Source organism: Chiloscyllium punctatum, chromosome 14 (assembly GCF_047496795.1).
Source record: "Chiloscyllium punctatum isolate Juve2018m chromosome 14, sChiPun1.3, whole genome shotgun sequence".
Lineage (NCBI taxonomy): Eukaryota > Metazoa > Chordata > Chondrichthyes > Orectolobiformes > Hemiscylliidae > Chiloscyllium > Chiloscyllium punctatum.
Genome location: NC_092752.1, coordinates 21,942,984 through 21,968,910, shown reverse-complemented (window position 1 = coordinate 21,968,910; position 25,927 = coordinate 21,942,984). Strand labels below are relative to the sequence as shown.

Here is a 25,927-nt window from a genome sequence, read left to right as displayed (position 1 = left end):
TGTTTCCTTGATTTTCTTTGAATTACCAAAGTATTGTAAATATTTTTACTTCACGTTTTGTAATTGAGATGTATCATTTGGCAGTGGTTGAAAATAGTACGATTTATATTTCACTCAGACAGTCAATCAGAAATTACAACACTAAAGTAACTTCTTCTTGATATTTCCTTTTTCCCATTTTCAGGTTTTACTACGTGAAAAACAAAAGGATGAAGAAGTGGCAAAAATGAAGGAAGCCATGGTGCAGCTAGTTCAAGAAGCTGCTGTTCGGACAAGAAAGGAGGTTGAATTAGATAAGATGCACAGCAGTTTAACTTATACTCTGGAGATTTAAACTCGTGATACTAACCTAATGTTCATCATAAAAGCAGTATTTTCAGCTAAGACAAAATAGAAAGTGTCCTAACTATTTTGGCACCTTAAGGTGTAGCTTTGAATAGTCTGTTTTTAAGTTTTCACTGTCACCCGTAGAATGGCTGCAATTGCAAACTTCCAGGCATAAACTTTCTGCATGATTTTTGCCAGACTTCACCATAATCTGGGTAAAAGTAAAACAAAATTATGCAAAACATCAGAGTTGTTTACAATCATTGCTCCAAAACTAAGTCCTAGCCTGGAGTGCTGCTGATCTTTCTTTTACTCTTCAGAAGTCCCCTTATGAGAAAGTCTCTGCCCACAAATCTGGCCATGTATCCAGGAGAGACAAATTTCTACTGATATGTCTATGCAATTCTACTGAATTGTGCCCAGATTCTTGAGCAAACAGTACTTACAATAACATGAATTCACATTGGTAAGCTGTCGATTGAAGCTGCTGACCCAAGACTATTTATAGAGTCTTAGAGACGTACAGCACAGAAAGAGACCCTTCAGTCCAACTCGACAATGTCGACCAGATATTCTAAATTGACCTTGTCCCTTTTGCCAGCATTTGGCTCATATTCCTCTAACCTCCTCCTATTCATATACACATTTTAAATGTTATGATTTGGAGATGCTGGTTTTGGACTGGGGTGTACAAAGTTAAAAATCACACAACACCAGGTTATAGTCCAACAGGTTTAATTGGAAGCACACTAGCTTTCGGAGCGATGCTCGTTCATCAGGTGTTAGTGGAGGGCTCAATCCTAACACACAGAATTTAGAGCAAAAATTTACAGTGTGATGTAACTGAAATTATACATTGAAAAATTGATTGTCTGTTAAGCCTTTCATCTGTTAGAATACAGTGATAGTTTCACTTCTTTCATGTGTAAATCACAAAACCTTTTTTTTAAAAGGTGCATTCTCAGGTTAGCTGTTAACAATGGTGATAGGTATTCCTGATGAAGGGCTTTTGCCCGAAACGTCGATTTTGCTGCTCCTTGGATACTGCCTGAACTGCTGTGCTCTTCCAGCACCACTAATCCAATATGTTGAAGGTGTTGGCCCACTGTGTTCTCTGTCTATGCCATGATGTTTAGATTGATTCTAATCTAAAAAGTGAGGTAACGGAGTTTTACATTAATTCATGCAGTTTTTGAGCAAAGTACAATGTAACCTTGCAAGTACAAATTCACCCCACAAAATATATGTGTGCATGTGGGTCTTTGTGTGTGTCTGTGTGTGTGTCTGTGTGTGTGTGTGTGTGTGTGTGTGTGTGTGTGTCTGTCTGTTTGGGGTGGGGGTTGTGAGTGTGAGAAAGTGTGTGTGTGTAGTGAGTGCAGAGTGTCTTAAGTCTGTGAGGGGGTGCATGTGTGAGTTTGGGAGTGTGTGTGTGTGTGTGTGTGGTTGGGTTCATGTCACATTACAGGTGACCACACACAGACACCCACACTCACCCTTACACACACACTCCCACACTCTCACATGCACCCCTTCACAGACTTAAGACACTCTGCACTCACTACAACACACACATACACTTTCTCACACTCACAACCCCTAACCCAGACAGACACACGCATCCAGACAAAGACCCGCATGCACATATATATTTTGTGGGGTGAATTTGTACTTTCAGGGTTGCATTGTTCTTTGCTCAAAAGCTGCATGCATTCATATAGAACTCTGAGCTCAAAAACTGCATGAATTTATGTAAAACTCCGTTATCTCACTTTTTAGATTAGAATCAATCTAAACACCATGGCATAGACAGAGAACACAGGGGGCCAACACCTCCAACATATTGTCTAGCTATCACCATTGTTAACAGCAAACCCGAGAATGCAACCTTTTTTTTAAAAAAAGGTTTTGTGATTTACACATGAAAGAAGTGTATCACTGTATTCTAACAGATGAAAGGCTTAACAGACAATCAATTTTTCAGTGTATAATTTCATTTACATCACACTGTAAATTTTTGCTATAAATTCTGTGTTAGGATTGAGCCCTCCACTACCATCTGATGAAGGAGCGTCGCTCCGAAAGCTAATGTGCTTCCAATTAAACCTGTTGGACTATAACCTGGTGTTGTGTGATTTTTAATTTTTAAATGTTGTAATTGTACCAGCCTTCACCAACTCCTCTGGCAGTTCATTCCATACACATACCACCCTCGGTGTGAAAAGCTTACTCACTATGTCCCTTATAAATCTTGCCTCTCTCACCTTAAATCTATGCCCTCTACTTTTGGACACCCCTACCCTGGAGAAAAGACTTTGGCCATTCATCCTATCCATGTCCCTCAATCTGCTTCTGCAGCAGTTAATTCATGTTCAATAAATTGACCTTTCCTTGATAGTGATGATTTATGAGAGTTTGTTTTAATCATTCTATTCAGAAATGCTAGCACACCTCTGGTGCAGGTAGATTTGTAAGATCAGCAGTCAGTTGAAGACTTTTGGTGTGACATGTTCTGCTGTTTAATTTATATATTTATAATTGAAGAGAGCAGAGACCAGCAATTGGTTGAATCCACTTGCAAAATAAGACCAAGAGCATTAAATCACTCTATTGAAAAGTAACCCCATTCCTTTTTGTGATGTACCTTTCACAGTCACTTATGATTGATTATCCTGATTTGTGTGATTTTAAATTCTGAGTTATGCCAAGCGTGGAATTGGAAGCTTTATCTTGTCAAAACATAATCCAGCAGAAGATGGAGCATTTGTTTCATTGTATCTACCAGTGGAAGCTAAATTTAAACATAAACACAAACTATTCTTCAGTGCTGATAGAATGAATCAATCAACAATTGAGCTTTTAGAGTTAAATATGAAAATGTAAATAGATTTGAGTTTAATAGGTCATTATCTGAAGAAATGTTCTGTAGTTTAATCCGTTATATAGTGTTTGCTAAAATAAGCAGAGATTAAAACCTTGGTGTTTTTAAGAAGATTAAATCCCATGAATGAGATAAAAACATGCATTTTCTTTCCGTTACAGGTTGAAAATGTTAGGAAACAGAGCAATGTACAAATTTCCCGTTTAGCTGAAGAACTGTCTGATATGCAAATGGTATGTAGTTTTACCTGATATTCAGAAGAAATAAACTGAGGCAAAAGCAGCTGTTGTTGATCCAGTATTGATGCAATTTTCCAGTTATTTCAAACATAAATATTCTCCTCATCAGATTCACTGATGAAAAATATATCAGGCAATGGTTTTCCAAGGACAATTGTAGAACTTTTTTATGTTGAAAATTATTCCAAGGCACCTACTGACGTTTCAGGAAAAAAATGGAAGCTAGAAGGCGATATTAAGGGGTGGGGGGGTGCATGGTGATTCAAAGTTTGATCAGAGGTGTTTCAGAGAAATGTATAAACTAGTAAAGAAGATAGTGAGGTAGGGTCCTTCCCTACAGGGTGCTGTAGTACAGTCTATAGGTATGGCTGCTATTGGAATTGTGAAAGAAGTAAGGATATGCACAAAAGGCCAAGCTCAGAGGAACAGTATTCAGTGCTGTGGAGGAGTAGGATTATAATGCTGCAAGACGTTAGATAAGTGGGATCTGAGTTGGTTGGAGTTTTCGATTAGATTAGATTCCCTATAGTCTGGAAACAAGCCCTTCAGAGCAACAAGTCCACATCGACCTTCTGAAGAGTAACCCACCCAGACCCATTCCCCTACCCTATATATTTACCCTTAACTAATGCACCTAACACTATGGGAAATTTAACACGGCCAGTTCACCTGACCTGCACATCTTTGGATTGTGGGAGAAAACCAGAGCACTCGGACGAAACCCACACAAAGTCCACAACAACAGTCGCCCTAGGCAGGAATCAAACCTGGGTTCTTGCTGCTCTGAGGCAGCAGTGGTAACCATTGAGCCACCATGCCACCCTTAAAGTTTTGCCCATGGTAGGATTTGAACTCATGTCCCCAGAGTGTTAAGCTAAACCTGAAAAATGTGTTGCTGGAAAAGCACAGCAGGTCAGACAGCATCAAAGGAGCAGGAGAATCGACGTTTCGGGCATAAGCCCTTCTTCAGGAATGAGTAGGTACTGGTTGTCCTGGTTGGGTCCAAATTTTGTTGGTCTGAACGTAGTCCGCAGTCCATGCAGGGTCAGTCGGTTCCGTAGGCAGGTGCTGAGGAAGGAGATGTGGCTGTGGTAGCGAGTCTGTTTGAGGACGTGGCTGAAGAGCTTCAGGGCAGAGGAGATGACCTGTTAAGCTAAACCCTCTTGTTTACTAATCCAGTAACATTCCCACTGCACTATCACCTTCCCCTCTAAGTTAAAGCGGTGGTACAACTTAATTGAATAAGAGTGCATTTTAAATCTGAGCCATGAGTGGACCCAAGTGTGAAGGCTACAAAGGAATGGTATATGAAGATTTCATATTCAAGTAATAGTGGGCACTAAGAGACAGCATGGATGGCAGCAATGGTGAGTAGGGCAGTACAGGAGAGGATCTAGACAGCGTTAAAAATCACACCACACTAGGTTACAATCCAACAGGTTTAATTGGAAGCACTAGTTTTCAGAGCGTGTCCGAAAGCTAGTGCTTCCAATTAAACCTGTTGAACTGTAACCTAGGTTGTGTGATTTTTAACTTTGTACACCCCAGTTCAACACTGGCATTTCCAGACCTACACAGCACATTTTTTGGATCAGCTCTTCCTCCGTCCCGTTCTGTCCAGCTTCCCAGAAGAAAAGATACTTGGAAAGCAACTGACTTTTAAAAAAAGTCTGCCATGTAACAATAATACACTGTGATGGCCTTAACGATCCAAGGATCTGACGTCTGACCCTCCATGGAAGGAAGTCCTGCCCCCTCAATCCCAAGAGTGTCAAAATTATGAAGGGAGCTGCTGAAATTTCAATTAGGCCCATGAAGATCAAATACGGGCACTAGACCCCAGGTAGCTATGGGCTTTTTTGGGATGGAGATGTATCACAAACCATAGGGCAAGGGGTGAGGGGCTAGGTTTTGAAAGCCAGGCAGAGAGGCACAATATATGGATGTGATCTTGGAGCAGCTGCTCCTGAGGCACACAGGGTACCCCTCAGATGATTTTTCCACTCCTCCTTTTTCACCAACTTGAGTGAAATATCAGCCTTTCCACCTTGTCCATCTTCCACTGCCCTGCATAATATGGACTAAAGGTAGATTGTGAGTCTTAAGTGGATTCTAATTGGCATCTTAAAGGCATCAGTAGTCCTAAGGTAGGCAGACTTGCTGTTCACCCCTCCTGAGTCAGAGTTGGTTGACGAGGCACCTTATATATTTTACATGTCTGCAAAAACACAGCTGACAGAAGGATGTAAAATCCAGTCCTAGTGGTTTCAGTGGCAGATTTGCTTTGTAGGTGTAGAGGCAGACAATGTTATAGAAATGGTTGTTACATTACAATTCAATCTCTCAGTACAAATTTAGAGCGATTAGAAACCAATTATTACAATGTCTCTTATAAAAAGATGTTGTCTGTTCCTTCTGTGAGTGTGTCATTGTTTATTTTTGTTACTGGGAAATAAAATTATATAGCGCTCAAGTGATATAGTTTGGCAGTTATTTTATGCTATTAAAAGTATTATCCATGTTGTACTATTGCAGGAAATAATTTATCTTGTGTTTTAAGGAGTGAAATAATAAGAAAATAGAGTCATCGAGTCATAGTGATGTACAGCATGGAAACAGACCCTTCGGTCCAACCTGTCCATCCGACCAGATATCCCAACCCAATCTCATCCCATCTGCCAAAACCCTGCCCATATCCCTCCAAACCCTTCCTATTCATATACCCATCCAAATGCCTCTTAAATGTTGCAATTGTACCAGCCTCCACCACATCCTCTGGCAGCTCATTCCATACACTTAACACCCTCTACGTGAAAAGGTGTCCCTTAGGTCTCTTTTATATCTTTCCCCTCTCACCCTAAACCTATGCCCTCTAGTTCTGGACTCCCCCATCCCAGGGAAAAGACTTTGTCTATTTATCCTATCCATGCCCCTCATAATTTCGTAAACCTCTATAAGGTCACCCCTCAGCCTCCGACGCTCCAGGGAAAACAGCCCCAGCCTGTTCAGCCTCTCCCTATAGCTCAAATCCTCCAACCCTGGCAACATCCTTGTAAGTCTTTTCTGAACCCTTTCAGGCTTCACAACATCTTTCCGATAGGAAGGAGACCAGAATTGCACACAATATTCCAACAGTGGTCTAACCAATGTCCTGTACAGCCTCAACATGACCTCCCAACTCCTCTACTCAATACTCTGACCAATAAAGGAAAGCAAACTAAACGCCACCTTCACTATCCTATCTACCTGTGACTCCAGTTTCAAGGAGCTATGAACCTGCACTCCAAGATGTCTTTGTTCAGCAACACTCCCTAGGACCTTATCATTTAAGTGTATAAGTCCTGCTAAGATTTGCTTTCCCTAAATACAGCACCTCGCATTTATCTGAATTTAAGCTCCATCTGCCACTTCTCAGCCCATTAGCCCATCTGGTCCAGATCCTGTTGTAATCTGAGGTAACCCTCTTCGCTGTCCACTACACCTCCAATTTTGGTGTCATCTGCAATTACTAACTGTATCCCTTATGCTCTCATCCAAATCATTTATGTAAATGACAAAAAGTAGAGGACCCAGCACCGATCCTTGTGGCACTCCACTGATCACAGGCCTCCAGTCTGAAAAACAACCCTCCACTCGCACCCTCTGTCTTCCTACCTTTGAGCCAGTTCTGTATCCAAATAGCTAGTTCTCCCTGTATTCCATGAGATCTAACCTTGCTAATCAGTCTCCCATGGGGAACCTTGTCGAACGCCTTACTGAAGTCCATGTAGATCACATCTACTCTGCCCTCATCAATCTTCTTTGTTACTTCTTCAAAAAACTCAATCAAGTTTGTGAGACATGATTTCCCACGCACAAAGCCATGTTGACTATCCCAAATCAGTCCTTGCCTTTCCAAATACATGTACATCCTGTCCCTCAGGATTCCCTCCAACAACTTGCCCACCACTGAGGTCAAGCTCACCAGTCTATAGTTCCCTGGCTTGTCTTTACCACCCTTCTTAAAGAGTGGCACCATGTTTGCCAACCTCCAGTCTTCGGGCACCTCACCTGTGACTATCGATGATACAAATATCTCAGCAAGAGGCCCAGCAATCACTTCTCTAGCTTCCCACAGAGTTCTCAGGTATACCTGATCAGGTCCTGGGGATTTATCCACCTTTAACCGTTTCAAGACATCCAGCATTTCCTCCTCTGTAATCTAGACATTTTGCAAGATGTCACCATCTATTGCCCTATAGTCAATATCTTCCATATCCTTTTCCACAGTAAATACTGACACAAAATATTCATTTAGTATCTCCCCCATTTTCTGTGGCTCCATACAAAGGCCACCTTGCTGATTTTTGAGGGGCACTATTCTCTCCCTAGTTACCCTTTTGTCCTTAATACATTTGTAAATCCCCTTTGGATTTTCTTTAATTCTGTTTGCCAAAGCTATCTCCTGTCCCCGTTTTGCCTTCCTGATTTCCCTCTTAAGTATACTCCTAATTCCTTTACACTCTTCTAAGGATTCACTCGATCTATCCTGTCTATACCTTCTTTTTCTTAACCAAATCCTCAATTTCTTTAGTCATCCAGCATTCCCTATACCTACCAGCCTTCCCTTTCACCCTGACAGGAATATACTTTCTCTGGATTCTTGTTATCTCATTTCTGAAGGCTTCCCATTTTCCAGCCGTCCCTTTACATGTAAACATCTGCCTCCAATCAGCTTTTGAAAGTTCTTGCCTAATACCATCAAAATTGGCCTTTCTCCAATTTAGAACTTCACCTTTTCGATCTGGTCTATCCTTTTCCATCACTATTTTAAAATGAATAGAATTATGGTCGCTGGCCCCAAAGTGCTTCCCCAACTGACACCTCAGTCACCTGCCCTGCCTTATTTTCCAGGAGTAGATCAAGTTTTGCACTTTCTCTAGTAGCTACATCCACATGCTGAATCAGAAAATTGTCTTGTACACACTTAAGAAATTCCTCTCCATCTAAACCTTTAACACTATGGCAGCCCCAGTCGATGTTTGGAAAGTTAAAATCCTCTACCATAACTACCCTATTATTCTTACAGATAGCTGAGATCTCCTGACAAGTTTGTTTCTCAATTTCCCTCTGACTACTGAGTTCATGCTCTGTTGGGTGTCTCATAAAACCAGCATCTCATAATATCGAACCTAAGATGTTGCCACAGATTTCCATGATTTGTCAATCCACCACTGGGGACACTTTTTGTTTTGAAAGAAAGAAATACAGATCAGCCAGCCAACATCAACCAAGACCAGATAAATATTAAAATTTCCTGAAGTCTGTTCACTGGTTTGTGTTATTGTGTCGTGCCTTGGATAAGGTGACCATGGTGTCCACCACAAACTGATATTTCTTTTAAAGAGCAGGCTTAATGTCTTTGCCAATTTACTGTAACATATATGCTTCTTAATAGAACTGTGGTGATAAACAAGGACAAATTGAAAGGATAATAAGGGAGAAGCGAGCTCTTGAAGAGGAACTTGAAAAGGTAAAACAAATCAAACTCTAGCATGTTTTATTTTTAAAATTTTTGATTTTTGCACATTTTGCAATGCTTGTTTTTCTCTCCAGTCTCATTTTCTGTCTTTACCAGCAGTAAGCTAGACTGAGTTAAAGGGATGGAATTTGTCATGTGTGCTGTGTGTATCCTTATCATGATGGCAGTAAAGTGATATATATTATCTGTTTCTTCCCAAGGATTAACAGTTTATAGATTTGACAGTATCTCTATTTTATGTTAAATACTTTTGCATTCTTCTTTTACTTTGTATTCCTGCAATGTCCTCTTGTAATATGCCTGCTGTATATTGCCTGAATAATAAGGAGATGAATGGAATAGAGGAGTAAAAGGATGTGGCAGTAAAAAACACACATACTAAAAGTAGAGACACAGGTTAATTGATATTTTCTAATCAACCCATTCAGAGATGTTAAATCCTCCCCAAAAAAGACCTAAAACAGCTGCTAGGGCTGATTTATAGATGGATGGAATTGAAAAACAGAACAATTAAGGTAAACTTGTGTCAGCATCTGGTCAGACCACACCTGGCATATTATATAAAGGGTATGATGGAATTGGAGAATATGCAACAGAGCAACAAGAATTTTATCAGAGCCGAGGCCAAATAGGTAGTGGCTGCTTTCACAATCAGAGAGAGGGCTGAGGGATAAACTGATAGTGTTATAAATCTCTTTCAAAGAGTTTGATAGGGTAGACATGGAAAATAATATTTCCACTTCTGGGACAGTTCCAAGCATAGGAAGTCATAAATATAATTCAAACATAGACATAACTTGAATAAATCTAATGGGAATTTGATGAGAAAATGTTCACCCAAAGAATTATGAAAATGTGACACTCGGGGAGAAATAAAAGCAAATAGCATATATATTAATGGGAGTAGAAGAATATATTGATAATGTTAGATGAAACATTGTGGGGACAAACTTGTGTAGAGCATAAACTGATTAGACCAAGGGGACTATTATCAACCATGGATTATTAATTCAGTTTGCAAATGACATTTTTGTTCAGTGTGAATCTCAGTTAGCAGTAGCCTTGACCTTATTAATTGTTTGTGTAAGATATTTTAGAAATAAGATGACTTCTAGAACCTGTGTTGTTCCATTTTTGTGTCTTTTAACTTTTTTCTCTCTTTCTTCCATTCCCCCTTTCTGTCAATTTATGTCTTTCTCCTTGGTTTCATACTTAGAATCATAGAATCCTTATGGTGCAGAAGGAGGCCACTTGGCCCATAGCATCTGCACTGACCATTCGAGAGCATACCACCCAGACCTCCACCACATCCGCTACTGATAACACAATACTGAAGCTGTATTTGTTTCTGCAGTAATCAACTTTGTTCACAATTTCTTTGATCATGAAGCAGCCCAGATGAAACGTAAAAAATACTCCAAACATGGAATGACGTAGGTGATAAATTTTATGCTTTCTAATTGTTAGGTAATGACTACCTTAAACAAGAGAAAGCTCAGCAGTCTCCCTTAAACTTTCAACAAATGCCATTTCTTTGTGTTACCCCATTCATGAAACACATTTAGTTTGATCCCTTATCCCAATCTCTGGACTCAATATCCAACTCTTCACTGCCTGAACTTTATTGCTGTCGTATGTAAAGTCCACAGGACACACTTCATTAACTTATCAACTTTGCTTGAAGCACCTCTTCATTCTTCAATCCTCAGCACTAAGAAAAATAAGCATCAAGGTGATGAACAATCATCTTCAAGTTCTCAACAATTTGCATAGCAATCTGGCTCAGATATAGGTTACTTTTCTGTTACTGTCATTAGATGAAAATCTTTGAATTTTCTACTAAATACTATTGCAGAAGTACTATCAAAACAAGAATGCAGTGAGTTGAGGAGAAGGTCTATAACTACCTTGTCAGAGATGGGCAATAACCCTGGTCTTGCCTTTGTCACACTTATCCCAAGAACAAGTTATTTAAAAAGAAGCTAATTGTAAGATAGGTTTTTGCGTAGGTTTACCAGTTGTGTCCCATCAATTGCTAGTAATTTTAGGGTGACTCACAGACTTTAATTTGTGGTTATATTCTGCAAATCCTTGTTGATTTGTATCTTATATTTAAAGCTGTATCTGTAAAATGAATTACTGTTGCCTTAAATCTGAGAGGAATGTAGGAACATGGAAATTAGGAGGGAACATCAGCAATTCAGTCCTTCGAGCCCACTCTGCTATTTAACATGATCATGGCTGATCTTATCCTCCACTTCCCTGCCCACTCCCCATTGGCCCTTTATCCTGCTTTACATCAGGAACATATCTATTTCTTTTTTGAACCTGTTGATTGATTCTGCCTCCACTGCACTCTGTGGCAGTGAGCTCCACAGATTCACAACCCTCTGAGCAAAGTAGTTTACTCCTCATCTCAGTTTTGAACCTACCTCCTCTCACTCTACATCTATGCCCTCTTGTTTGAGACTGTCCTACAAGGGGGAATATCTGTTCAACGTCCACCTTATCGTTTGGTATTTCATATACTTCAATCAGATGCCCCCTCATTATTCTGAACTCCAGGTATAAGCCCAAGCTATTCAACTGCTCCTCATAAGACAGCCCTTTCATTCCTGGAATCAAGCTTGTGAATCTCCTCTGAATTGTCTCCAGTGCCATCACATCCTTTCTCAAGTAAATAGACCAAAACTGGACATAATATGCCAGGTGTAGTCTAATCAATGCCTCATATAATATTAACAAAACTTTACTTGTACAATCCAGTCCTTTTGCAATAATATCAGGATTTCATTTGCCTTTATTATTGTATGCAGCAGCTGCGTACCCACTTTGTGATGCATGCACAAATCCTTCTGCAGTGTCGCACTTTGAATCAGTTTCCTATTTAAATAATAATTTGACCTGTTATTTTTCCAGCCAAAATCAACAACCTCACACTTACCCACATTTAACTCCATCTGCCAGATTCTGGCCTATTCTCCTAGCTTCTTCATCATCACTTCCTGCTTTCCCAGCCCTATTTTAGTATCATCCACAAACTTTGCTCTGTTACACTTTTTCCCCGCTTGTAGATCATTTATAAGGATTGTGTATGTTGACATCTGAGAACTGAACCCTACAGCACCTCATTATTTACAGTTCGCCATCCAGAGAAACATCCATTCATCCCATCCTCCTGCTTTCTATCAGTCAGCCAGTACTCTATAAGGCTCTTGTCAAATGTCTTCTGGAAGTCTAGATATACCACACCCATTGGATCCCCAGTTTTTAACCTTGCTGGTTACAACCTCAAAGAACTCAAGCAAGTTTGTCAAGCAAGACTTGCTCTTCAAGAAACCGTGTTGACACAGTGAATTGATCTTTGTGTTTCCAGGTGTTCAGTTATCTCCTCCTTTACGATTGACATCAAGAGTCCTTATGTGAATCCTTTCACACACTTTTTTTGAGCTGATCTGATCCATAACAGTACCACAAGCCATGTACTGCACATCATTTTGTGTGAGGGTACCAATTTTACATTTTAGTTGCCTTATTTAAAATGCCTTTTCTGCTTCAGACCTGTGCATCTGTAAATATGAATTTCTGGTGACAGCTTATTTTTAGATTTCAGCAAATTCATTTTATCAGTGAGAATTTGTCAGAAATAAAATACACCAAGCTTTCTTTTGTGGATGAATTATTTCTAACCAAAAGGAGTACCTTCAATAGAGCAAGACCATTAGATTGACAGATTCAGGAGGAAGACACCAAAATAAATACATTCAGCAGTACCTAAAGTTAAATAACTGAGTTGATTTTTAAGTTACTTGTTCAGCAGCAAGTTTTTAAAAATCCTTAATTATCACCCTTCCATTTCCTCCTACAATTAACACACTAATTGCTCTGACCCTGAGGTTCAACATTGTTCATATTTGATGTAGATCCTATGCTCAGTTTACAATACAAAATCAATTCACTATTGAGTTACCATTGCTGAAAACTACAGGATAAGGATAGTTGTCCATGGGCAATTAGTGTGAACTACTGTGATCAAGGTGGAATTCATTATAAGAAATCAAAGAACAAGAATAAATTTAATAGTAACTAAACCTCATGCCGATCAATACTGACCAACAGAAAGAAATATTAAGAGAATAATAATTGTGAGAGCTGCAAATCATAAAATAGTGGTTCAAAAGTAAGAAATGTTCCACGTTTAATAGAAATAAATCTGCCAGTCACATGTCTGTTTCTGAAATCATGTTTGTATTTGGAAGTTTTTATTTGCTATCCTTAAGGTCTTGACTGCTTACTTGGTTCCACAGATGTCTTTCACCCACTACACAAGTGGCCTTGTAAATGTGTTTCCAGAAGTTATTCAACCACAGAGACACCAAAACACATTCTGACTGGGGATTACTGACACATGTCATCAGTTGTCCTTCTAATCAAGGATGATATCTAGTAAGAATCACAGGTTTCTGCCATGAATTTTCCTATGACTCACTGGCTGATTCTCAGCTCACAGATGTTTGGGCAAGACTTTCCACAAGTTAGTGGGATCCTGAATGCAGACCTTGTGTGTATATTTCTGCACATACACCTTTGCAGCAAGGTGTGCTTGACAGTAATTAGGAGCAGGAACAGATCACTTTGATTTTATCTTTTTTGTAGATCACCAATTTCAGCACCTGCTGCAAATACCTCGAATGTGATCAATTAATTCAATATGGATCAACAATTGATCAAGATCTATATGTCTCAGCTACTCAAAGTAAAACACCAATGAAACCTCAAGCAAATTCAAATGTGTTCCATGTTAGTGTTTTTAAAGCAATTTAGTTTATTGTTTAACAAAGAGTGCTTATCATGACACTCTTCCAAACTTTAGCGTGTACTGCAAGTCATTCTTATCACTGACATGGGTCCAATTTTCTTCAAGGAACAATATGCCAGATGTTTTTCCTGTGGACATTAAAAATAATATCGTGATTTGCACATGAAATCACATTTTTGTTTGGTTTTTTTTCGAAGTTCAATAAATAGCATGTGGTCCAACCCTTTTCTATCGTATTCATTGACCATATCCTTTCTGAAGGGACAAATTTTCCAATTTGTTTTAAATTTCTTGGCTTTTTTCCTCAAAATCCCGAAGCGAACACCGGACTTGAAGTTCTCTTGTGTAACATTTTTGTTTCAGCTTTATCGCAATGGCGTAGGCACTGAAGAAGATCATAGAAAAATTGATGAGTTGCACCAGCGATGTCTTAATGCAGAACGTTCAAAAGATGATCTCCAGATTAGTTTACAAACAGCACAAAACAAAATCAAGAAACTTGAGATGAAGTAAGAATATCCCTTCCTTCTGCATTTATGTTACAACACAATTTTCCATGCCATTTCACTGTTTCTGAAAAACTCTGCAACGTAAGAGGAGAACATTCAATCGAGTCCATGCCAGTTCTCTGTAAATTGTTCAGTCTTATCCACTTGTTTGATCGTTGTAGCCCTGCAAATTTATTGCCCTCCAGTGTGCATATAACTCCTTTGCAATTTTTGATTAGTTCAACTTCCATCACTTGCATTGGTAATAGTTCCAGGTCACTAGCACTCACAATATTAAGTAGTTCCCCTTCACATAACTACTGCATCTCTTGCCTATAACCTCAAATCTGTGAACCCAGTCCTTACGACCATGTTATCTAAACCTTTCACTGTCTTTTGCAGCTCAATCAAATCTTCCCTCGATCACCTTTGCTCCAACTAGAACAGCTGTAGCTTCTCCAAAGTAACCTTGTAACTTTAATTCCTTATCCTTGTAACCATACTGTTAACTCTAAAAGACCCTCATACCCCTCCTAAAGTTTGGTGACCAGAACTGGATAGAATACCCTAGTTGTGGTCTCACCAGATGTTTCTGCAATCCAAGTATCCACCGTTTGCATAATACATAGTTATAGCTTTCGCTCATTTAAGTGACCTTGCACTGAGAAAATATCAGTAACTTGTCCAAGGGCTTTTCAGTACTCCTATATGTTGCATTAAGCAATGCCATCTTAGCCAACTCTCACCTTAGTATTTACTCATCCAATTAGAATGTTACTCAACTGTAACATGACTGAGATTAATTCAGTAACCTGAAGAACTGGACCTATAGCTGCCAATCCAAAGTACTGTTGGTCAGTATAATGCACTGGTACAAGAATAGTTGATGCTAGTTTCACATTATTATCAGTTAAATTACTTTTCTCATGTCAACTTCAAATAATTCCATTTGTTTGTTTTTAAAGTAGTTTTATCCTTGACCGCATCTTGACCCTTGAATCATTCAGGTTTTATTGATTACAATTTATGACGATACTGTAGAAATAAATACATGTTACTGAATTGAAAGATTGTTCCATGTCTCTTCTATCAAAATATATCAGCTATTCTGATGTTTTCGGATGAATTTTCACTTAAATTTGGACTGGAACTTGCGTGTTTTTAAATGAACTGACTCTTGGTCACAATTGATGTTAATGTTAGGAAGACCCCGCCAACAAAATTAAGTTAGGTAGCTTGGCCATGCTAAATTACTCAGTGTATGGGAAATGCACGCTAAGTGGATTAGCCGTGGGAAACGCAGGGTTATCGGGATGGGGTAGTGGGGTGGGTTTGGTTGGAATGCTCAGAGGGTTGGTGTAGACGCTATGGGTTGAGTGGCCTGCTTCCATACTATAGGGATTCCATGAGTCTATGAAAATTGAGCTATTCAAGGCACTGCAAGCTGGATTATACTTGATGCGCAAAATTAATAGACGTACATTAGCACACTTTACATATGTTACGAATGGTTGTGACAAGTATACAATTTAAGCAAAATTATAAGTAAGTTCTTACGACACCTCCAGTTTGTCATTTTAAAAGAAACAAGAATATAAGAAACAGAAGCAGTAATAGGCTGTTTGCCAATCGAACCTGCCCCACCATTTGATAAAATCATTATTGATCTGATTGTGGCCTGAACAGTGCTACCTTGTCTGTTCCACCAATTCCTTGCTAATCAGAAATCTGTCTAATTCAGCCTTGAAATATTCAGTCAGCATACTGCTTGTGGAAAATAATTTTAAAACCTGTTGACCTTTGCAGAGAAGAATTTTTTCCTCATTGTCAACTTCACTGGGAGACTCCTTACATTTAAACTGTGTCCCTGGTTCTGGATTTCCCCACACAAGGTATTATCCTCTCAGCGCCTGTTATGCTTCCTTCAGAAATTTACACTTTTGAATAAGATCATTCTCTTAAACTCCCATGAGTACAGAGACTCAATCTGCTCAACTCTTTTTCATAAGGTAGGCCCTTCATCCCAGGAAACCGTACTCGTGTGCCTTCTCTGAGCTGTTTCCAATACAAGAATATTCAGTCTTAAGTAAGGAGTTCAAACAACGCTCAGAAAGAAGAGTGGAGTTTTAAAAATAGTCACTGTCAAATTACCATTTAAAAGCATACTCCATGTCTATAAATATTGCAAAAATTATGACCAATAATTATATCTGTTAAGATTAACTTTCCCTTCCATTCTGTGCATTTTATAGTTATGAGGAGGAAATGTCCCGTTGCCAAGAAATGGTTCAAAAACTACAGAGTAACCTGGAGTCTGTTCGTGGAGATTGTGACACCGTCAGTGAGGAGCGACTGAGGTTACAGAAAGAGAATGAGCAACTTCGTAAAGAGATGGAAGAACTGAAGAAAACTCGTCTGGACATACAAAGGAAAGCCAGACAGCAGGTAGGAGAGTTTGAAAGAAGGGAAGATTCACCTGTTGGGCACTGTATATATCCTTCATTGAGTGGTAAGAAAAGCATTATAAGGCATTGATTTTAAACCTTCATGTACATTTTTGGGAATACTTGCCAAATATTTGGGGTGAGGCATATTTTGATTCTTTCTTTCCATTACTGGGCAAACAGCTAAATGTTAAATCCCTCCTCTGTTATGCTGCTGCAATCAATTAAATCAGGCCATTCCAGCATTTCTGCTGAAATGACCATGTATCGCACCTTCCCTTGCCTTTTGATATTGAACCATTCCAAAAACATTTGTTCTTCAATTGTTTTTCATAAGGATCAAATTCTTAAAGAGCCTGATTAGAAACTCACTAGCTATCACTAGAGGAAAAAGTACTAAGAAGATTAATAAGACTAAAGAACACAAGTCCCCTGAACCTATTGGGGTTGCATTTAAAGGTTTGAGAAGAAGTCGCTAGTGAGATTGTGGATGGTGTGGTAGTAACCTTCCACAAATCCTTACATTTGAGAAATGCCTCAGGAGATTGGAAAGCTATGAATTTAACAGTTGTTTAAAAGAAAGTGGTAACAATAGATTAGTTAACTTGACATCTGTCTTTGGGAAAATGCCAGCAGTCTATTATAAAGGATGTAACAACTGAGCAATTACAAATATGCAATAAAATCAAACAGAGTCAATATGATTTCACACAGGGGAAATAATGCATGATAAATTTATTACAGCTCTTTGAGGAGGTAACAAGCAGGATAGATAAAGAAGAACAGTTGATATAATGTATTTGGAATTCCAAAAGATGTTTAATAAGGTATTGAATAGAAGGTTGATAAATAAGGAAAGAGCTCATAGAATTGGATGTGGTACATTAACATTGATAAAGGTTTGGCTAACTAATAGAAGACAGAGAGTTGGAATAAAAGAGAGATTTTCTGGATGGCGACTTTAACTGGTAGAATGCCAAAGGGATTGGTACTGGGGCCACCATTGCTTTCAGATATATTTGGAGAATTTAGATGTTGGAAGTGAATGTCCCGATGTCGAGTTTGCAGATGAAACAAAATTAGGTGAGAAGGCAAGAAGTGAGGATGACACTAAGTTTACAGAGGGTTTCAGACAGGTTACATGAGTGAACAAAACTTGGCAGGTAGAATATGTATGAGGAAGAATTTGAGTTATGCACTTTGGCAGAAAGAATAGAAGAGCTGAATATTATTTAAAAAGAAAAAGACTGCAAAAAGTTACATCATAGGGGCTTGCAGGTCACAATCCATGAATCACAAAAAGCTACCATCCAAATTCTTGGGTAAATAGGGAAGACAAAGAGAATCTTCACCTGAAAGGGAACGGAGTATAAAAATAAGGTGGTCTTGCTAAAACTATACAAGGCACTGGACAGACACACCTGGAATAAGATTGTTCTGCGATAACACGCATTTCGTTAACGTGAATTTGCCGAAATGGGTTGACGAGTTGGGGACACTGTTTCTAAAGCATGAACCTTTAAAACGTATATTGGCTGTAATGCGATTATATCACCAACAATTTACATGCTGTTTCTGAAGTGTAATTTTTCTATAACATGGAGTTGCACAAGAATGCAACCATCTCATTACAGCGGAACTACCTGTACTATGAACAGTTTTGATCCTTTTATCTATGGAAAGATATATTGGCATTGGAGGCAGTCCAGAGAAGATTCACGAGGCCGGTCCTGGGTATAGCAAAATTTTCTAATGAGGAGAGTTTGATTAGGTTGGACCTTTATTCATTGGAGTTTGAAATATATAAGATTATTAGGGAGCTTGACAGGATAGATGTAGAAAGGTTGTTTCCCCTTGTGGGAGAGTGTAGAAACAAAGGGCATAATCTCAGAATAAAGGTTCGTTCATTTAATACAGAGGTCTTTTTTAGGATGGAAACTGGTAATTAGTGGAGTTCCACAGGAGTCAGTGTTGGAACCACAACTGTACATGTTAAAATACATTAACAATCTGGACAAAGGAACTGGAGACATGGTTGCTAAGTTTGCAGATGACACACAGTTAGGTGGAGGGACAAGTAGTGTTGAGAAAGTTGGGAGGCTAGGAGACTGGGCAAAGAAGTGGCAGATGGAATACATGCAGGAAAGTATAAGGCTGTGCACTTTCGTAGGAAGAATAGAGGCATAGACTGTTTTCTAATTAGGGAGAGGCTTTGGAAATCTGGAGCACAAAGGGACTTGGGGGTCCTAATTCAGGAGTCTCTGGTCAGCCCACATGTGGAATGTTGTGAGCCCCGTATCTAAGGAAGGATGTGCTGGCATTGGAGGGGTCCAGAAGAGGTTCACAAGAATGATCCCGGGAATGAAGGAGGTGTTGTTTGAGGAGTGGTTGAGGACACTGGGTCTATACATGATAGAGTTTAGAAGGATGAGGGCAGAATCATTGAAGCTTACAGAATTCTGAGACCTGGATAAAGTGGGCATCGAGAAGATGTTTCCTCTAGCAGGAGAGACGAGGACTTGAAGGCTTAGTCTCAGAGAAGGTACAAGCCTTCTGAACTGAGATGAGGAGAACTTTCTTCAGCCAGAGGGTGGTGAAACTGTGCAACTCATTCCCATAGAAGGTTGTGGAGACCAACTCATTGTCAGAGATAGATCGACCAACCAACCAACCGACTGACCTCTGCTCCTTTATCTTATGGTCTACAGAGATAGAGAAAAGGCAGGAAAGTGGGCTTGAGGATTATCAGATCAACCGTGGTCTCCATTGAATGTTGGAATAGACTTAATGGGCTGAACAGCCTATTTCTGAATTTAGAATTCAATTTTAGTGTCACGTGTACTCAAGTATGGAACTACATCAGTACAGTGAAAAGTGTACAATGTTGCCGTTACAGGCACCATCTTAGGTACAAAATTTTAGGTACAAAATAGAAAAATAAAGAAACAAAGTTAGAAGTTAAACATTACAGTCCTTCTTAATATAAAGTAGAAAAATAAAGAAATAAAGTTAATTCAGTTCAACAGCCCTTCTGAAGTGCTTATCCATGATGGGTGGCCCACCCTATAACAGTTCAATCTCCTCCACTTTGACCCTGTCTCCACGAGTATTCCGGCTGCCTCCTCATCACATCTGTGGTTTTATGCGTTGGAACCTACAATCGGAGTAGTTCTCCACATGTATTACATGGCCAGCCCCAGTATGGGCGAGAGTCTTTCATTTGAGCTGAACAGGGACAGTAAACTGAGTTTAAATAGCTGGCGAACTATGTTGCAAGGTAAAATTCAAGAAGAGGATCATCGAGTGAAATAGGCCATTAGAAGCTGCAGGGCAGTCTCTTCCGTTTGAATAATTTTATGGAGCAGGTTGTAACCTCTTGAGACATTCAGAAAAATGAATTTATATATTTTTTTAATAGAGTTAGATCACTACAAGCAAGTACTGTAAGTTGATGTACTTGCAGCACGTTTGACTTTACTGGTTGCTGCCATCTGCCAGCCCCCGTTTGAATGCAATCCAAGTTCAAAGGTTCTTATTCTGCCTAAAGGTTTGCCATCAGACTAATTCACAATAAGGTGTGATCACTTGTATAAAGCCAGTCGCCTAACTTAGAGTCACAGAGTCATAGAGATGTACAGCATGGAAACAGACCCTTCGGTCCAATTGGAATCCTTGTCTTAATACAAAAATTAATATCGTACACAACTTGGGCATCTGCATGTAAGCAAATTTAGAGTAAAATGTATTCATAATTCCTAAATTTCACTTTATTTAGGTAGCAACCCTGGAACATGAGTTGTCCCTAAAGGAACATGGATTTGAAATCCAACTAAGAGAACTCGAGGATGCCAATCGGAATTCAACCAGTGAGCTGAAACGTTTATTAACAGCACAACAAAAAGCAACCAGCCGATGGAGAGATGAAACCAGGAAACTAACTGAAGCCTTTGAGGCTAAACAAAACAAACTGAAGTAAGTGAACACTGCTGTGAGAGGCAGGGATGCTCAACCAGAGATTCTGCAGCCCCTTGAAGGACCTTGAGAAGGGTTTAAGGGGTCAGCCAAATATAGCCAAAAAAATGTGCAAAGCCTCCCTCCCATGCAATCTACCTATGCCTCTCAGTCATTTTCTTATTAATATTTAAACATTGCTTGACCGTTTGATTCAACTAACATGCAGTTAATGAGCTTTGCCACATACAATGGCAGAAGAGGATTTGATTTAGTACCTCTACCTTTCATTGCACATCATTGTCTTGGCTAGCACCAGCAACAAGTTTCATAGTAATTCGAAGAATGATAGCACATATTTGCATGTAATTATACAGCTAATTTTTACACTGAAAAGTATTTATCTTGTAACCCGAAATTTCTCCAACTTGTGAAAATGTGTTTCCATAATTTTGAAGATCTTAATCAGACATTCTCCCATGTAATGGTCTTCATTCCATTGAAAAATGTCCTCATTATTCAAGCCATCTGTAAATAAACTGATTGTACTCTTTCCATAACTCCTAAAAAAAAGTATAATGCAATACGCATTAATATATAATACTCCACCTACAATATAACCAATTGCTTATATAAATTTAGCATTTATTTCCTTACTTTTGTATTTAATGGTCTCCATATGAAACTTAGAATCACTTTTTTAATGTTCTTTTCATATACGTTTTAACTTTGTTGTGGGACTCTTGGATCTTTCTGATCCTGCACAGTTAGAATATTTTACCTAAAATAAAGAACAGACTAGGCTACTAAAAGTAACCAGAAGCTGAACTTTGTTTTTTTTTGCTGATGAATCACACATGCTGAAAATAAAAATGTCACCCCAGCTATATGATTGATTCTTTCGTTATTTTCTGCTTCTCTGTAAGATATCAGAAGATTTGTAATGATTATAATTGAATTTTTCCAAGTACTGTGTGTAATGGTGATTATAAACCCCCAAATAGTAGTTTAAATATGCCAAGAATGACCACATTTCTGAAACAATTTCCTAATAAAGTACATTTTCCGTCTTTCTTTCTTCTTTGCTGACAGGGCTGATCTAACCCGACAGAAACAACGTTGCCAGGAGTTAGTTTGCAAGCTGGAGGTTGCACATGAGAAAATAACAGAGGTAAGATAATTACTGTCAATGATTTCAATCATCACTCTAACCTGTAGCCTGTTTGTTTTGTATTATCATTGGTGCACATTTATTGTTGAAGCTTGGAAATGAACTTGCACTTCACAATCTTTCAGTTACTAAATCCAAACCTGTCTTGGTGAATTGTCCTTCACATGTTTGACAAATTCAAATATATGTTGCCCACTTGAATGTAAAGCTACAGCTGAAAAATTTGATTCTGAACAATATTTATTAGAAGAAACTGTAGAAAACATTATAATTTAGACAGTATGATATATAAGTTTCTAACCACTGACTGCACCCTTATTCGTTCCTTTGTTTTATAGGGTTGCAAACGTCAGTGTGAAAATAATTCTGTGTTTGTACCATTTCAGAGTTTGTTTATATTGGATGTGAATCTGGTGGTGTGAAACATAGGAACAGTAGGTAGGCTATTCATTTAGCTCTACAATTCAAGGTCATAACTGATGAAATTCTTTATGCCATTTTCTTGCTTGTTTGTAATGTAATTCATTTCCAAAATCCTATTGATTTCTGTCTTGAATCTGCTCACTGATAAAGCTAACACAGCCTTCTGGAAGGGCTTCCAAAGAATCGCCAGCCCCTGAATTAAGAAACTTTCTTCATCTCAGACTTAACTGGCTTGAGATGTTGTTCCTGGTTCTCGAATCGTCATCCAAGAGGAACACCTTATCCATTTCTGCCTTGTCACAACCTGTAAAAATTTTGTAAGTTGTACTGAAATCACTCTTGTTCATTGAAACTCTAGAGAATACAGACCCAATTTCTTCAATCCAACGTTTAAATGCAATCCTATTATTCCAGAGATTAATCTGGTGAACCTCCAATATACTCTCTCTACTGCAAGAAGCTATCTTCCTTAAATAGCAACACTAAAACTGCTCACAGTATTCCAGGTGAGATCTCAGCTTGTAGCAAGACATGTTTATTTCTATGCTAAAATCCCCTCAAAGTGAATGCCAACATTCTGTTTGTCTTCCAAACCCACATGCTAGAGTTTTGTGATGCCTAGACAAGGACACCCACATCTCTTTAGACACCTGCACTTCTAACCTCTCAACCACTTAAGAAATACTCACCCTTCCTGTTTTTTCTACCAATGTGATTAACTTCACACTTATAATTTATTCCATCTGCCATGTTCTAGCCATTTACCTAGCCTGTTATGTTGCTTTGAAGTCTCCTTGCCTTCTCCTCTTGTTTGTTAATGTTTGGCATCATTAGCAAATTTGGAAATATTACAATTGAAACAGATTTTGAACAACTATGGACCTAGCACTGATGTTTGCTGTGCTCGACTAATAACAGCCTGCAATTCTGAGAATTCTCTCTTTATTCCTACTCTCTGCTTTCTGTTCTTTAACGATGCATTGTAATATGTTGGCCCAATCTCATGCACTCAAATTTAATTGACAAATTTCCTTTGTGGGACTTTATCAAAAGCTGCTGAGAATCCGTGGGCGGCACGGTGGCACAGTGGTTAGCACTGCTGCCTCACAGCGCCAGAGACCCGGGTTCAATTCCCGCCTCAGGCGACTGACTGTGTGGAGTTTGCACGTTCTCCCCGTGTCTGCGTGGGTTTCCTCCCACAGTCCAAAAGATGTGCAGATCAGGTGAATTGGCCATGCTAAATTGCCCGTAGTGTTAGGTAAGGGGTAGATGTAGATGTAGGGGTTTGGGTGGGTTACGCTTCGGCGGGGCGGTGTGGACTTGTTGGGCCAAAGGGCCTGTTTCCACACTGTAAGTAATCTAATCTAATCTAATCAAATACACCACATCCACTGATTATCATTTACCTAGCCACAAGTAAAATTTTCATCAGAAAATCCTTCATAGATCAATGTTGATTCTGCCCAATCTTGCTATTCTTCTTTTAAATGTTCAGTTTTCACATCCTTCATAGGTTCTGATATTTTCCCTACTATGACCATTAAACTAATGGATATTGATTTTCCTTCTTCCTTCTTTCTTAAATTGGATGTTTGCTACCATCCAATCAGCAAGAACCTTTCCAAACTCAATAGAATGATGAAAGGTAGCTATCAATGCAGCCACCATCTCTATTGCTACTTCCTTAAACCCACTGAGGTGAAGTTCATTTGGTCCAGGAGATTTATCAACCCTCAATCCAGCTAATCTTTCAAGTACCCCCTCTTTGCTAATACTAATTCTTTTTAGCTTTTCAGTTACACAAGGCCTTTGGTTGTTGAATATTTCTAGAAGATTTTATGTATCTTCCATAAAGGTCAAAAATCACACAGCATCCCGTTATAGTCCAACGGGTTTATTTGAAAACACTAGTTTTTGGAGCATTGCCCCCTCATCAGGTCAGCTCTTTGAAAGTTAGTGTTTTCAAATAAACCTGTTGGATTATAACCTGGTGTCCTGTGAGTTTTGACCTTGTCTAATACAGTCCAACACTGGCACCTTCACATCATAGAACATTGAACATTACATCACCGTACAGGCCCTTCAGCCCTCGATGTTGAGCCAACCTGTGGAACCAATCTGAAGCCTATCTGTCCTACACTACCCCATTTGCATCTATATGTTTATCTAATGACCATTTAAATGCCCTTAATGTTGGCGAGTCTACTACTGTTGCAGGTAGTGCTTTCCACACCCCTACTACACTCTGAGTAAGGAAACTACTTCTGACATCTGTCCTATATCTGTCACCCATCAATTTAGACCTATGTCCCCTCTTGCTAGCCATCACCATCTGAGGAAAAAGGCTGTCACTGTCCACCCTGTCTATCCCTCTGATTATCTTATATGTCTCAATTAAGTCACCTCTCAACTTCCTTCTCTCTAACAAAACCAGCCTCAAGTCCCTCAACCTTTCCTCATGAGACCTTCCCTCCATACCAGGCAACATCGTAGTAAATCTTCTCTGCACCCTTTCCAAAGCTTCCACATCCTTCCTATAATGCGATGGACCAGAATTGTGCGCAATACTCCAGAGTTTTGTACAGCTGCAGCGTGACTTTGTAGCTCCAAAACTCAACCCCTTTACCAATAAAAGCTAAAACACTGTGTGACTTCTTAACAACCCTCTCAACCTGGGTGGCAACTTTCAGGGATCTATGCACATGGACACAGGTCTTTCTGCTCATCCACACTACCAAGATTTTTACCATTAGCCCAGTATTCAATATTCCTGTTAGTCCTTCCAAAGTGAATCACCTCACACTTTTTTCTGCATTAAACTCCATTTGCCACCTCTCAGCCTAGCTTGGCTATGTCCCTCTGTAACCTGCAACATCTTTCAGCACTATCTACAATTCCACCAACCTTAGTGTCATCCGCAACGTTACAACCCATCCTTCTTCACCCTCATCCAGGTCATTTATAAAAATGACAAACATCAGTGGACCCAAAACAGATTCCTTGCAGTACACCAGTAGTAACTGAACTCCAGGATGGACATTTCCCATCAACCACCACCCTCTGTCTTCTTTCAGCTAGCCAATTTCTGATCCAAACCAATAAAGCACTCTCAGTCCCATGCCTCCATATTTTCTACAATAGGCAACCATGGGGAACCTTATCAAACGCTTTATTGAAATCTATATACACCACATCAACCACTTTACCCTCATCCATCTGTTTGGTCACCTTCTCAAAGAACTCAATGAGGTTTGAGGCATGATCTACCCTTCACAAAACCCTGTTGACTATCCCTAATCTACTTATTCCTCTCTAGATGATTATTAATCTTATCTGTTATAATCTTTTCCAACACTTTACCCACAACCGAAGTAAGGCCCACTGGTCGATAATTACCAGGATTGTCTCTACTCCCCTTCTTGATGACGGAACAACATTTACTATCCTCCAGTCTTCTGGCACTATTCCTGTAGACAATGATGACATAAAGATCAAAGCCAAAGGCTCTGCAATCTCCTCCCTGGCTTCCCAGAGAATCGTAGGATAAATCCATCCGGCCAGGGGACTTATCTTTTTTCACACTTTGCAGAGTTGCTAACACGACCTCCTTGTGAACCTCAATCCTTACTAGTCTAGTAACCTGTATCTCAGTATTCTCCTCGATAA

The 25,927-nt window shown here is 39.3% G+C and overlaps 1 protein-coding gene across 4 annotated transcripts in view; it reads left to right on the top strand.

Moving 5' to 3' along the window:
- Nucleotides 1–25,927, top strand: part of sclt1 (sodium channel and clathrin linker 1) — a 109,104-nt gene that overhangs the window by 53,195 nt on the left and 29,982 nt on the right. For 3 of the 4 annotated variants that reach the window (XM_072584068.1, XM_072584071.1, XM_072584070.1), the window contains 7 exons: nt 185–283; nt 3,367–3,438; nt 8,882–8,956; nt 14,148–14,293; nt 16,525–16,717; nt 20,492–20,688; nt 21,760–21,838. In XM_072584068.1, the coding sequence (XP_072440169.1) occupies nt 185–283; nt 3,367–3,438; nt 8,882–8,956; nt 14,148–14,293; nt 16,525–16,717; nt 20,492–20,688; nt 21,760–21,838 (861 nt within the window). Of the gene's footprint in view, nt 1–184; nt 284–3,366; nt 3,439–8,881; nt 8,957–14,147; nt 14,294–16,524; nt 16,718–20,491; nt 20,689–21,759; nt 21,839–22,224; nt 22,277–25,927 lie in introns of all 4 variants that reach the window. The other variant, XM_072584069.1, reaches the window with a different exon arrangement.